The sequence below is a fragment of the Pleuronectes platessa genome, chromosome 3 (assembly GCF_947347685.1).
Source record: "Pleuronectes platessa chromosome 3, fPlePla1.1, whole genome shotgun sequence".
In the NCBI taxonomy this organism is placed as follows: Eukaryota; Metazoa; Chordata; class Actinopteri; order Pleuronectiformes; family Pleuronectidae; genus Pleuronectes; species Pleuronectes platessa.
The window spans coordinates 608,234-622,223 of NC_070628.1; the positions used below are offsets into that span (position 1 = coordinate 608,234).

Here is a 13,990-nt window from a genome sequence, read left to right on the forward strand (position 1 = left end):
TGATTCACGAGCCCGGCTCCTCGGATCCGGTCACATGCCGACGCCTCGGTGCGTGCCGTGACAAATCATCTGCTTCATTTTCCAGTCGCTCATTAACATATTCCATTCCCCCACCTGATCAGGTGACCCGCCCGGCGGCAGAACCGGTCGACAGCGACACGTCTGCACGTCACGCATTGTGATTCCGTGGAGGTGAGAGCCAGACATCTTGTGAACGCTGGCTGTGAGGAACCTTCCTGCACGACAGGCCAAATACTGCAGTGTGCCTACTAAGCAGCCTGGAACGCACAGAGCACGTCCTCCCTCCACTGTGTGCACTAGCATCACACATCCAGTTGTGTTGCATTTTCTCCCTTACATCATTTTGATGTCGCGATAAAAAAAAGGCGGGTAAATGTACAGGTAATAAAACAGAAAAGCCCCCGTGCAGCTGCAGCGTGGTTAATTAGGAGGAGCACGACCTCTGAGTGACCTTGACCTCGACTCGAACCTGCTCCTCCTCGACCAATCACATCGCAGCGGATGTCCACTCGCAGGTGGAGTCAGCCGGAGCAGAATACAGTTCACTTCCCCCTCCTCCCTCATCTCTATCATTTCATTTCGACTCCACCTGATTTAGCTGCAGCACATTTCAATGCATGCTGGGTAATTCTCTCCGCAGCGCTTTAATACGGGTCAGGTGAGGATCTGTATAAGTTTCTGGGGCCTGGCCTTGAAGCTGCAGGAATTCATTGTCCACATTAATTATGAAGAACACTTCTCTAAATCGAGCCTATATATTTTTCCTCTAACGAAGCAGTTGAGGATATATGCAGTGTATATCCTGTGTGTGCAGTATTAATGGCCTCATGCAGGGTTTCTCTCCCTCCACATTAAAGAATGATGCTGAATCCTCAAAAACCTCTTTAAAGGTGTTTCTCCCCGAAGCCTCGTGTGGATCCCACCAAGAAAAGGTCTTAAATTATGGAGGATAACTATTGTTGTGACATTTTCACACGGCAGTAACGATGAAGCAGGGGTGAACTCCTCCTCCTCCTCCTGACCTACCTGTAGATCTTGTATCTGGTGGAGAAGCCCTGCCGGTTCTTCTCCACGAAGTCGATGTACTCCGACGAGTGGTGGAAGGGCCCCTTGTCGGACAGGAGCCAGTCCAGGGGGCCCCCGGGCTTCTCATTGGGGAGGCTGGGCGGTGCTGCCGCTGTGGCCGAGGCTACAGAGCGTAAACACACCCAGCAGTGAAGGCTGAGGCTGACCACGCCCCATAGAGCCATCAGAGGTGGAGGGGGCGAGGGGGGGGGGGGCTGCGGGCGGCGGTGGCGGCGGTGGGGGCGGGGGGGCGTTCAGCAGCCCTGGCCACTCGTCATTCGCTGGCTCCTCCACTGGGATGAGCGGGGGACCTGCATCACCTGAATGTCCCCCGGACACCTGCAGGGGGAGACAGACGAGAGCTGAGGACACGAATCAACACAGACGAGCATCATAGACTTAAAGAAATAATAAAAACTCTTCTGATCTGTTCCTGTGAAGGACTTTAACGACTTTATGATTGGTTTAGATTTTGTTTATATTTCTTTTTCCTTAATTATCGAGATTCCCAAAAAACTACTGGATGATTTGCCAGGAAACTTGATAAGAGGATGAGTCATGGAAGCTCCTCTCAAACTTTGATATGAATCTGTATCATGGGACAGATCCAGGATTCAAAAGTTTTCAACATTTTAGAATGAATGTCTCTAGATGAAATTTTATTTTAATTTGAGGAGACTTATATTTATGCATGTGTGCAATTTGGTGCAGCTCCAAATTAAAAGAAACATCTGGATCTAGTGAATATGAAAGTGGTTTCATAAGTGGAGTGTTCATCCATTTAGTTTCTGATTGTTCCTGTTTAGCTTCTGACTTGTTCCCTCATGTTTCCTCTTCATTAGTTTGGGTCCCTTTCATTTCTCTTACCCTGTAAACCTGTTTTCATTTATTAATTTGATTTATTTGAAATCCAATGTCTCTTCCCCCTGCAGTCTGCAATGCGGGTCTTGTTAAATTCAAACCACATCACTAAAAATATTTTACAATATTTTGAGCTTTAACTGGTCCAATTTTCCAATTTTTCAAAAAGGTTCCAATCTGCATAAATACTTTGACATGATAAAATATCATAGAATAGAATAATTAGTTCTGTGCTATTATCAGTCCTCGTTTAGACAGAAAGAACAAATTAATATTTTTCTCCTGTGAGTTGAGACTTTTTATTGAATTCAACTGACAAACCTCATTTAATTAAAGAGATAAAAGTTTTGCAGGTTTGGTTAAAAACAAATGATTCTGATTCAAACTTCTCACCGGAGACAAGAGCCGCCGCTAAACCGCAGCTCACGATTCTATTTGTGAATTCACCCGAAATGTCGTGAGTTCCAAACCCTCCGTGACTCGTCTGTTAAGAATCATATCAACATGTAAATCAACCAAGTCTGTGCTGCGGCTGTTCCCTCAGACGACCTGCTGTTCACACTGAAGTCCGGGGCTCCTATCAGTCTCCATCACCATCCTGAGGCCTGTCAATCATCCCCCCCGCTGTGACACAATCCTCTGCTATGTGTCTGTGTGTGTCTGTGTGTGTGTGTGTGTGTCCGGGGGTTTGAGTCCCATTACAGTATTCCAATGACAATCTGTCAAGTTAACTCAGCCACTCTGTGTGTGTGTGTGTGTGTGTGTGTGTGTGTGTGTGTGTGTGTACACTTCAACAATCCTTGCTATCGCAGCCCACAGCCGACAGCCTGGGACGTGCACGCCAGGTGTGGACGTGCACGAGGAGCAGCTACAGATATGAGATGTAGAATTGAACACAGCGACTCGTTTAGCCACACATCCGGGGTTAGAGTGGAGCTCGTGGGTGGACTTTAATTTAGTAGTTTTAATAAGATAAGATTAACAGGCAATTTGGAAATTGATTCCGGTGAGACATTGCTTTCCCTGTGTTTGTGTGACCCCGGTGGGGGGGGGGGGGGGTGTGTACATGTGTTGGTGTGCAGTTAATTAAAAACAGGCAACGACTGGATTCTGATGCTCATACGTGGAGTTTTTATTGATTTGTCAAACCGCTCCGTCTTTAAATCTGATCTCTCCTCGTTCACAGGAACTGGTTTTAAGTCTCCAGTCGACCAGATGCCAGTCCTGATCCCAGTTTGGGGGACACTTCAAAGCGTTTTAGGTCTTTTTTTTACTTTCAAGGCCCTTAAAGGTTTTTCACATCGTCACAAATGCTTAATTGAGTCTCAGCTCTGACTCCGGCCTCCGGTCTCTGTGCCTCTTAAGTCTCGAGTCATGTTTGCGGAGCAGCGAAGTACAAATGAAGTCTCACAGTCCTAATTGCTCGGACTGGGAACAAACCCGGAGACTATTAAAACCTACAAAGAGCATAACTGTTCCCAGATAGACGGAGAGAGGAGAAGCTTTGAAAAGGCCTGGACGAGGGGGGGGGGGGGGGAGGTAAACGCAGGAAACCGGGGACTCTGCAGCCGGGAGATAGAAAAGCTTTATGGGAATGAGGTGAACTCTGCTCGGCTGCTGCTCTACAATGAAATATGAGGAAGTGGATTAAACTGTTCACAGACAGCAACACACGGTTTGTCGGCTTTTACTACACCGAGCAAAGAGGTGGTGATTCTCTCCCCAGTCGGCTGGAGAGTGTGTTTGATTGTCAGCAGGATTGTGCAGAAAATAATGAACAGATTTACATAAGACTTGGTGGAAGGATGGAACCTGGGCCAAGAAAGAACCCTCGGAGTTTTGGCACTGATGGATAAATCAGTTTTCCATTTTCTTTAACATTTTCACCAATTTCCCGGGAATCTTTGATGGATCTTGATGGAAAATATCTCAGAGGTGATTGTATCTGACTTGTATTTAACGTACAATAACAAGTACAACTGAAAACTTGCAATTTCAAGTTGTTCACTAAGTGCCCTGATCGTATTTTGCCAATTTTTACATCTGGAATCATGTTTTTATCGATGTGCAGAGACTTGAAGAAGAAGGAAAAATTAACTTTGGTCCTTAAAACACGACAGAATAAATCCTTTTATATCCCAATGGGTCCAATCAGTCACCAAATCCAATCCTCATTCTCAAATTTTCAATTTTTTTATCTCACACACTAGACTCGATCGTATGTACAGCATGATGGAAGATGCAGGAGTAGCTGTAATAGAATTCTGCTCAGCCCAGCAGCACATAGTGACAATCTGCAGCCGTCCAATTAAATTACCACAAAGTCCAGCGTTGACTCAACTCTTTATTCAACAGATGAAAAGTTTGCAGCCACAAACTCTGCGTTCTCGGGAGAAGACCGGGTTCCTGTACGATGACGCATGATCATGTGTCTGTGCTGCAATAAAACAGACCCCAGATCACCTGTAGGTCCATGTGGTGTCAGTAAATCCAGATCTATTCTGAGCTTTGAATGAACATCGTGTTGAGCTCTACACGGTGCACGTTGTGAACAGCGTGGCCTTGCCCAGAGGGGAGCGTGAGGCGTGTTAATAACTAAACAGAGCAGTGAGGTCAAATTCAAAGACGCTTTAATCCCATCATCCAACAGGCAAGTTGATCTAAACTTCCCTTATCCATCTCTTGAAGGAGAGTGGAGAGTCACTGTGGTCAGTGTTTGAGTCCCAGAGGGGGGGAGGGGGGGGGGGGGGGGGTTGGCTGTCACAAGGTTAATCTGGAAACTCTCTGTCCCCCAGATAAATACTTATTTCACAGGATGAAGCTACTTTAACAAAACTCACCCTGAGCACTGAAGATGAAATCCTCTGAGAACTCAGCTGAGAGACAAAGAGACAAAGCGTCAGGGGACAAAGAGACGGAGACAGAGTCAGAGAGACAGAGTCCCGTGTCCTCCTCACCCTGGTCCTCAGCGGTGCTCGTGTCCTCCTGTTCGTCCTCTGAGGAGCACACTGGGGTGTTTGCAGGTCGATGTGAAGGGGGGGTGGTGTCCAGAGGCTCTCTGAACTCGATAGGTGGAGCCATGTGGAGGGGGAGGAGCAGTGCCCTGTGGGAGGAGTCAGAGTGAATCCAAACGGAAACGCATGGTCACATGTCTGCGTGGTCATGTGCTTCTCTCACCGGCAGCGGCGGGAAGACGGCGTCGCTGGCGTCGTCCAGCTGGTAGTACGTGATGGCCGAGTCCAGATCGCCTGGCTCCTCCCCCGTCTCCGCAGGGTAACCAAACTGACAATCTTTATTGATAGCAGCAACCAGCTGACGACGGCTACGACTGAACACAGGAAGACATGTGATCGACCACTGGGGGGGGCACAGTCACGGTTCTACATGGAGGGTGTTGTATTATATTTATGATGATTACACATGTCATCATCTGGAATAGTCTAGTTTCTTTGTCTCTTTTTATCAACCTGTCTGAGACTGCAGATGAAAATGAGTCTAAGAGGCTCTGGAACATTGTGCTCATATTAAATAATGTGCACCGTCCCTTTGGATTCAAAGTAGATCATATTTCAGAGACAGGTCATCGTGGTGAACACCAACCACACACATGGTTGGTGGGACTGTGGCAAGATGATGACATCATTTACCGGGACCTGAAGGCGTAGTTCTCATAGTCGTGGTAATATCGTCTTCCAGGGTGGTAATAGGTCAGCTGTGGGCCAATCAGGTGACGGTTGAGGAAACGGGTGGAGCTTCTGACCACAATCCATGACACACACAGAGACACACACACACAGACACACACAGGAAGTCATCAGTATCAAGAGTAATTCATCGGTAACGCCTCCTTCAACATGCGTCACATGTCTTCACACCTGAGGTCAACCTGTGTCTCAGCAGGTGTGAATGTGATCAACTACACAAGTTCTACAAGTGTCAGTTCCCACCTGGACGCTCCGTAGCGAGGAGCTCTGACTGTAGGGTGGTGGTGGTGGTGGTGTGGGGGGGCGTAGGGATCATAGGTCATGGTTCCAGTTGAGGGAGGAGGGGGTGGGCGGGGGTGACCTGCCGGCTGGAAGCGAGGGGGCAGGCTGGATGGGGCGGGGCCTCCGTATAAAGGGGCGGGAGCTATCATGAGCTCGGCCCCCTTCATTCCACTGCTGCCCCGAGACTTCCTGAAGTAACGGTGACGATGATGACGCTGACCACGAGAGTCCAAGTCTGCACGAGGCCATAGGGTCAGGGGGGGGGTTGCAAGAGGTCAGAGGTCATAGAATAACCTAAGCTTACCCAGATCTCCTTTTCTAGTTGGAGCAGCAACATTCCAGGCAGGAACTGGATTCACTGGTTTCAGATCCGTCAGAGGAACCAGGTGTCTAAGACAGAGACACATCACAACCATCTGACGTCTGCTGGTCTGGAGTCAGCTTCACACCTGATGCTTGGTTCAGATTAATGTGGAAGAGTCGTCAGATTAAATGTTTCATTACTTCTCTCCCAGCTCCTCGATGAACACGGTGACGGCTGACGAGTGGGTTCCTACTTCCTGGATGAAGGCGTTATAGTATTTCCCCTTTGGCTCCAGACGCACCTGAAACAACACACACACACACACACACACACACACACACACACACACACACACACACACACACACACTCACACACACACACACACACACACACGACATCAATCAACCACACACACACTGAAGGGACAACCACTGATCAGCACTCACCCTGACACAGCGCGGCGGAGGCGGGGTAACTCCTGGTGTAAACGATGTCATAGTGACCATTGATGGAGCAGCACAGCATCACCTAGGCAACACAGATGATTGACAGTCAGCACCGGAACTTCAGAAACAGTCAAACTAATCGGACCAATCAGAGGACTGGAAAACCAAAGACATGTTCTACAGGATAACAGAAACAACAGTACAAAAATAACTATTGTTGGGCCAGAGCCCAGAGGCTGACCACCAGACACTGGAGCCGAGGGTGAACAAAGGGTTGTTAAACTTTTGGAGGGAAAACATCCTCCTGCAGGCTCAAGAATCTCCCCCTGGTGGTGGAAAATGTTCTGGGAATGCCTTGGAACCCCCGCTGAGTTCCAAGCCCCGCCCACTCAGATCGATTCCTGACAAATCAATTGGCCGATGTCCTATGACCAACTCCTCAAGGAGGAGGACCTCTCAGGTAATTTAAAAGCCCTGGGACTCCAAATAATCGCTGCCATTTCTCCCTGCTAAGGACTTCGACCAGGCCCCTTCGGGGCCTCCCAGATGTTCCAGCTCTAAAGGAGGCAACCAGAGTTATTTTCTTTTATCTTAAGTTGAATCTTATTTTGAAAGACTATTTTTGTTTTTAACTTGAAAAGGCCGCGCACAGAAGCTCATTCGCCGGCCGAGACAAAGACTTTCTTTTTCACGATCCCCACAACTGCGCCACAGCTGATCATCCCTGCAGAAGAGACGATGTTTCATCCCGTTGAGGAGCAAGACGAATCCGTTCCTATTCAACAACCGAGGAACCAGCGCCACCGAGCTTGAGCGGCCACGATCATTCACTGGACTTCCGGAAAATCCGCGTGCCACGCGCAAGCAACACCGCGAAGGTCACAGTAAGAGGCTTTATTGTCTGGGCAGAGACTAGTTTAAATACTTAGCGTGTCATTTATTTGATTGTATGTTTGTTTTAAGATCGCTGATCTGTTTTTAGCCGTGTAACGCGTGGCGAACTGGAGACGTCACATCCGGTTCCTTTGTTTACTATGTTCTGAGAAGCGCGCGTAACAAGCCGGCACTTCCTTTTTTACGTGTTACCGTCAGAGACATTGTGCGGAGATTTACATCTGTTAAAAGATAAATCTCACGTAACTGGACTGCCCGCTTCGCCGGAAGTTTGTCTCTGACGATGTTTTGAGAGCTTTCCTGATCTCTCTATCTCTCCCTCTCTCTCTCTTTTCTCCTAAACCTGTTTTTACACACGTCCCGACCTACACTTACATATTTCATGTGGCATAGAAAATTCTAGATTCTAAATTATTGCATGATTTAACTTTCTGTGAACATTTTAAACTGTTTTGGGCTTTTTGGGGAAAAAAGAAACAGGAGTTTTCCTCCCTCACCCGGTGGTGGGAAGTAGGAAAAGCCCAAATCAGAGTGTTCTGTCAGCAACACTCAGCCAACTCCACAGTTAAAATAAAAAGAGCCATTCAGACATTAGAGGAGGAAATCAGGAACCTGGAGGCTGACACACAAAACAACGGGCAGGATGCAGAACGGCTCAAAACTAAGAGACAGGACTTAAACTCTTTTTCACATGAGAGAGCCAAAGGAGCCTTGGTCAGAGCCCGATTCACTGAACTACACGATTTGGACGCTCCGACCACCTTCTTCTTCAACTTAGAGAGGTCGGTGGCTCGGAGGAAAGTGATGGTGTCTCTGTGGCTCCCGGACGGAGAAGTGACCAGAGAACCGGCTCGGATGAGGAAACACGCCGTAGGTTTCTACTCTGAGCTGTTCAGGGCAGAACATTGTGACGCCGACGCTACTGCAGAGCTGCTAGAAGGACTTCCTCAGCTGACTCCAGAAGAACAGGACACACTAAACACTGACATCACCCTAGAGGAGCTGACCACGGCTGCGGAGCAGATGGCGTCCGGAAAGGCCCCTGGAGTGGATGGACCACCTGCTGAGATTTTAAAACATTTCTGGGGTGTTTTGGGACGAGACATTTTAGACATTTTTAAAGTCCTTTGGTGTTCGGGGGGGGGTTCCATTCCTGGATCAAGCTGCTGTACAGTGGGGCTAGTTGCGTGGTGAAGGTGGCGGGGGATGGTGGGGGGGGGGGGGGGGGGTGGCTGAGATGTCCTGTTCCCGTCACGAGAGGCATCAGGCAGGGCTGCCCCATCTCAGGACTACTATACAGTATCGCCATCGAGCCACTTCTCTGCAGGTTGGGGAGCAGGCTGAGGGGTCTCTCTCTCTCTCTCTCTGTCTCTCTCTCTCTCTCTCTCTCTGTCTCTCTCTCTCTCTCTCTCTCTCTCTCTCTTTATCTCTCTCTCTCTCTGCCGGGGCTGGCTCATAACCCTCCTGTGGTCGTCTCTACATATGCTGATGACGTAAATGTTTTTATTCATGACCAGCATGATGTCCAGCAACTTCAGGAAAGTCTGGTCTGCTATGGGAGAGCCTCTTCAGCCAGAGTCAACTGGGAGAAGAGTGAGGGGTTTTTAATGGGGCAGTGGAGCCCGGGGACTGAGCCTGATCTTCCTGCAAATCTCCAGTGGGGAAGGAATGGATTAAAGGTTCTGGGGGTCCATCTAGGAAGTGAGGGCTTCCAGAGGCAGAACTGGGAGGGGGTGCTGGAAAAGGTGGAAGCAAAGTTGTCTAAATGGAAATGGTTGCTACCTTATCTGTCCTACAGGGGGAGAGTTCTGATAGTGAATAACTTGGTCTCCTCGTCTCTTTGGCACAGACTTATTGTGTTGGTGCCACCTCCTGGTCTGGTTAAGGATGTGCAGCGTCGCCTGGTGACTTTCTTCTGGTCTGGTCAGCACTGGCTGAGGGCAGCGGACCTGTATCTCCCTGTGGCAGAGGGAGGTCAAGGTCTCATTGACCTTGTGTCTTTAACTGCGGCCTTCAGACTGCAGACGGTGCAGAAGCTACTGTACGACTGTGGTCTTTGCTGGTTGGCTCCTGCTCCTCTGCTGCTCAGACAAGATGGCCGACTAGGCCTGGACAAACAGTTATTTCTGTTATCATCAACTGAAGCTGACCTGACCGGACTGACTCCGTTCTACAGCTCGGTGGTGAACGCCTGGCAGACACTGGAGGTCAAGCGGACTCCTGACCCCAGACCAGGGATATGGCTGTTTGAGGAGCCGCTGTTCTACAATGAGTTCCTGAGAACTGACACCTTCTCCTCTACAACATTAATTATTGAGGCGGGCATCATCAAACTGGGCCACCTCACAAAGGCCTCCATGGAAACACTCTGTGACGTCACCAGCATCAGGTCCTCCAGAGTGCTGGAGAGGATTGTGGAGGAAGTGATGCAGTCCCTGTCTGTGCCACTGAGAGCGTTTGCTGAAGATCGTTCTCTAGCTGACCAATGGGATGATGACTGTGAGAACCTGTCCCCCCCCCCCCCAGAGTGGTCAAACACTGTTACTGGGTTTGAGCTCAGGCTTCATTTGATGGAGTTGGGCCGTTTGGGAGTTTTCCACATTTTAACAAACTATTGACGGATCAGACCGATCTCAAGGAAACACGTCTTCATCGTGTTCACATGATGCTGTTACAGTTAATAACAACATATATGTTATTATTATTGTTATTATAAATTTCAAAAAAAACTATTTCATGAGTTAAGTTACAAACAGCAGTTTTAATTTTAGAACACACACACACAGACACACACACACACACACACACACAGTCACGTGATTTCCAGTAACTGCAGAGGGGGAGGAGCCTCCAGTGAAAGTGAAAGTGTTCAGACTCGTTCTCACTTCAAGGAGCAGACGGAGGAGACGTGAAGTCTGAGGCTGGTGAGTGTTCAGCTACATTTATATTATTCATTCATATTATTTTACAGTCAGTGTTCTTCACTGATCCAGAGACAGATGTGAACAGCAGGTCTGGATCAAAGAGCCTTCAAAGGACTAATTAACAGAGTTAACTCACAGCTTCACTTTTTATCTTCATCTGTTCATCAAGTGTTTAATAACACAACGTGTTTTCACAATCACACGTTACAGTCACCTGAGTGTGTGTGTGTGTGTGTGTGTGTGTGTGTGTTTGTGTCCTTGCTGTGAAGTTTTGGGTGTGGTTCTTAAACTTTTTTGTCCTGATTCCTGTGAGCTCCGTAAAACAGGAAGTGACGCAATTCGCTTACCGTAGTACGTCGAGAGACTGAGAGAGAGAGAGAGAGAGAGAGAGAGAGAGAGAGAGAGAGAGAGAGAGAGACTCTTGTCCTTCCTGAGATTTCTGATGTGATCACAGTATTTCCTTGTATGTAAGTATTCCTGTGTACTCAAATAAATACCAGTACTACAAACTATGAAGCCCTGCATCTATTTCACAATAAAACATTTAAAAGTAAATGAATTGATTCAGTCGACAGAAACGCTGAAGTGCTTTTATTTTGAAATGGGTAGGCTACAGGAAGTGTTGCAAATATTTGTATTTGTGAAGTTTTCAACAGATAAACATTGAAACTGGTGTGAAAGATCATTTCACTGTGTTCTGCTGTAAACTGAGCGCAGAACCAGAGGAAATAGACCAGACCTTGAATATCTAGAAGAGCAGCGTGGCCTGAACCACAACTGAGCCGCAGCCGGTGCAACATGGACGAGGACACTTCAGAGCAAGTTGGACCCTCAACCACAAAGTATGAGACCTGCTACAAACATGTGAAGCTCCAAACTGAATCCTCACAGAATGAACCAGTGAATGATGTGTTCTGAATATAAACATGTTTGTGTTTGCAGAGGTCAGGACCACAGCCTGAGAGCAGAGTCTCCAGGGTCCAGCTGTCTGTCTCTGAAGAGTGACTGGTCCATGGGTCCTCCTCCAAACTTCAGTAAAGAACCTGGACCCTCACACACAGAGTAAGAGACTATTTCTACTGTGACCTGCTCTGAAGAGGATCTAGTTTCCTCTAGTGTGGCCCCTGCATTAGGACACAGCTTCATTGAAGTTGGTGACTAATCTCTCAGAATCACTCAAAGAGCTCAGGGGTCTCATTTATAACCGTTGCTTACGCACAAAATGGGGCCTGAAACGTGCGTATGCCACTTCTCACGCACAAACCAAAAAATGTGCGTATTTCCACGCAAACTCTGACTCATGCATACGAGCGTAAAGTTGGAAGAGGTGTGTTTTTAGTTTTCGGCGGAAGATGTGTAAACTTTCTGATGTCCGGATGTCGATGGGGAGCTCATTCCACCATTTAGGAGCCAGGACGGAAAACAATTGTGTTTTTGATGAGTGTTTAGCAGTGAGGGAGCAACAAGCTGATTGGCCGAAGCAGAGCGGAGTGAACGGGGTGGGGTGTAACGTTTGACCAGGTCCTGGATGTAGACTGGACCGGATCCGTTCACAGCATGGTACGCAATGTACTAGTGTTTTGAACCGGATGCGAGCAGCCACTGGTAACCAGTGAAGGGAGCGGAGGAAAGGAGGAGTGTGAGTGAATTTAGGTTAAAAACCCGTCGAGCTGCTGCATTCTGGATGAGCTGCAAAGGTCGGATGGCAGTAGCAGGTAGACCAGCCAGGAGGGAGTTACAGTAGTCTAGGCGTGAGATGACCAGAGCCTGGACCAGAACCTGGACCGCCTTCTGAGTGAGAAGGGGGCGTATCCTCCTGATGTTGTACAGCATGAATCTACAGGACCATGTTGTTGCAGTAATGTTGGCAGTGAGGGAGAGTTGGCTATTGAGTGTCACACCCAGGTTCCTAGCAGTCTGAGTGGGGGTTAGCACAGAGTTGTCAAAGTTAATAGTCAGGTCGTGGATGGGAGAGTCTTTCCCTGGAAGGAAAAGTAGTTCAGTCTTGTCAAGGTTAATCTTCAGGTGGTGTTGAGACATCCACTGAGAGATGTCAGTCAGACAGGCAGAGATTCGTGCTGCTACCTGTGTTTCTGATCGGGGAAAAGACAGGATTAGTTGGGTGTCATCGGCATAGCTATGGTAGGAAAAGCCGTGTGAGTGAATGACAGAGCCGAGGGAGTTGGTGTACAAAGAGAAGAGGAGAGGACCCAGGACAGAACCTTGAGGGACCCCAGTAGTGAGAGGACAAGGTTCAGACACAGATCCTCTCCAAGTTACCCTATAAGTGCGTTCATTGAGGTAGGAAGAGAGCAGGGAGAGAGCAGAGCCTGACACACCGAGGTCCTGAAGGGAGGAAATGAGGATCTGGTGGTTCACTGTGTCAAATGCAGCAGAGAGGTCTAGAAGGATGAGGACAGAGGAGAGAGAGGCTGCTCTAGCAGTGTGAAGCTGCTCAGAGACAGCAAGGAGGGCAGTCTCAGTTGAGTGACCTGCCTTGAAACCAGACTGGTGAGGGTCAAGAAGGTTATTGTGGTTAAGATAGGAGGAGAGTTGATTAAAGATAGCACGCTCAAGAATTTTTTAAACAAAGGGAAGAAGAGAGACGGGTCTGTAGTTATTTACTTCACACGGGTCGAGGGTGGGTTTCTTCAGGAGAGGATTTACTCTTGCCTCCTTCAGAGAATTAGGGAAACAGCCAGTTGACAGGGAAGTGTTGATTAGATGGGTAAGAAAAGGAAGAAGGTCAGGGGCAATAGACTGGAGAATGTGAGAAGGGATGGGGTCAAGGGGGCAGGTGGTCGGGCGGGCGGAGGTTACCAAGGTCAGAACTTGATTGGGAGATAGGGGGTTGAAAGAGGAGAGCGAAGGGGATGAAGATGAAGTTGTTGGAAGTGTGGTTATAGAAGGAGGATCAGAAAATGAAGAGCGTATGTCATCTATCTTTTTGGTAAAGTAGTTGACAAAGTGGCTTGGTAGAAGAGAGGAAGGAGGAGGGGGACTGGGGGGGTCGAGGAGGTTGGAAAAGATGGAGAAGAGTTTTTTGGAAAATGAGGCTTGAATTGCAGTTTGGTAAAAAGTGCTTTTGGCTGTGGAAATAGAGGCAGAAAAAGAGGAGAGAAGAGACTGATAAGCTAGCAGGTCGTCCAGGTGTTTAGATTTCCGCCATTTCCTTTCTGATGCTCACACAGTGGCTCTGACGGCACCGAGTCAGACAACCACGGAGCTGGGAGAGACTTGCGGACCTGTCGTGACGTAAGAGGACAGAGAGTCAAGAGAGGAGGACAGAGTAGAAAGGAGAATGTCTGTGGCAGAGTTAGGATGCATGAGTGAGAAAGAGTCAGTGGAAGGGAGGGCTGATAAAACAGAGGAGGGAGAGAGGGAACGAATGTTGCGACGGACAGGTACAGACTCTGTTGATGTGTTAAGGTTGTCGGTTGGAGATAATGGGAGAGAGTAAGAGATGAAGAAGTGGTCGGAGACATGA

The 13,990-nt window shown here is 48.3% G+C and overlaps 2 protein-coding genes across 5 annotated transcripts in view; one reads left to right on the forward strand and one right to left on the reverse strand.

Annotated features, from left to right (window-relative positions):
- LOC128437456 (BMP/retinoic acid-inducible neural-specific protein 3) overlaps positions 1 to 1,271 on the reverse strand; it is a 214,427-nt gene extending 213,156 nt beyond the window's left edge. For all 3 annotated transcript variants that reach the window (XM_053419627.1, XM_053419626.1, XM_053419624.1), the window contains exon 1: positions 1,048 to 1,271. In XM_053419627.1, coding sequence (XP_053275602.1) covers positions 1,048 to 1,271 — 224 coding nt within the window. The remainder of the gene's footprint in view (positions 1 to 1,047) is intronic.
- Positions 1 to 13,990, forward strand: part of LOC128437454 (NACHT, LRR and PYD domains-containing protein 12) — a 278,177-nt gene that overhangs the window by 244,437 nt on the left and 19,750 nt on the right. The gene's annotated exons all lie outside the window — the stretch shown is intronic.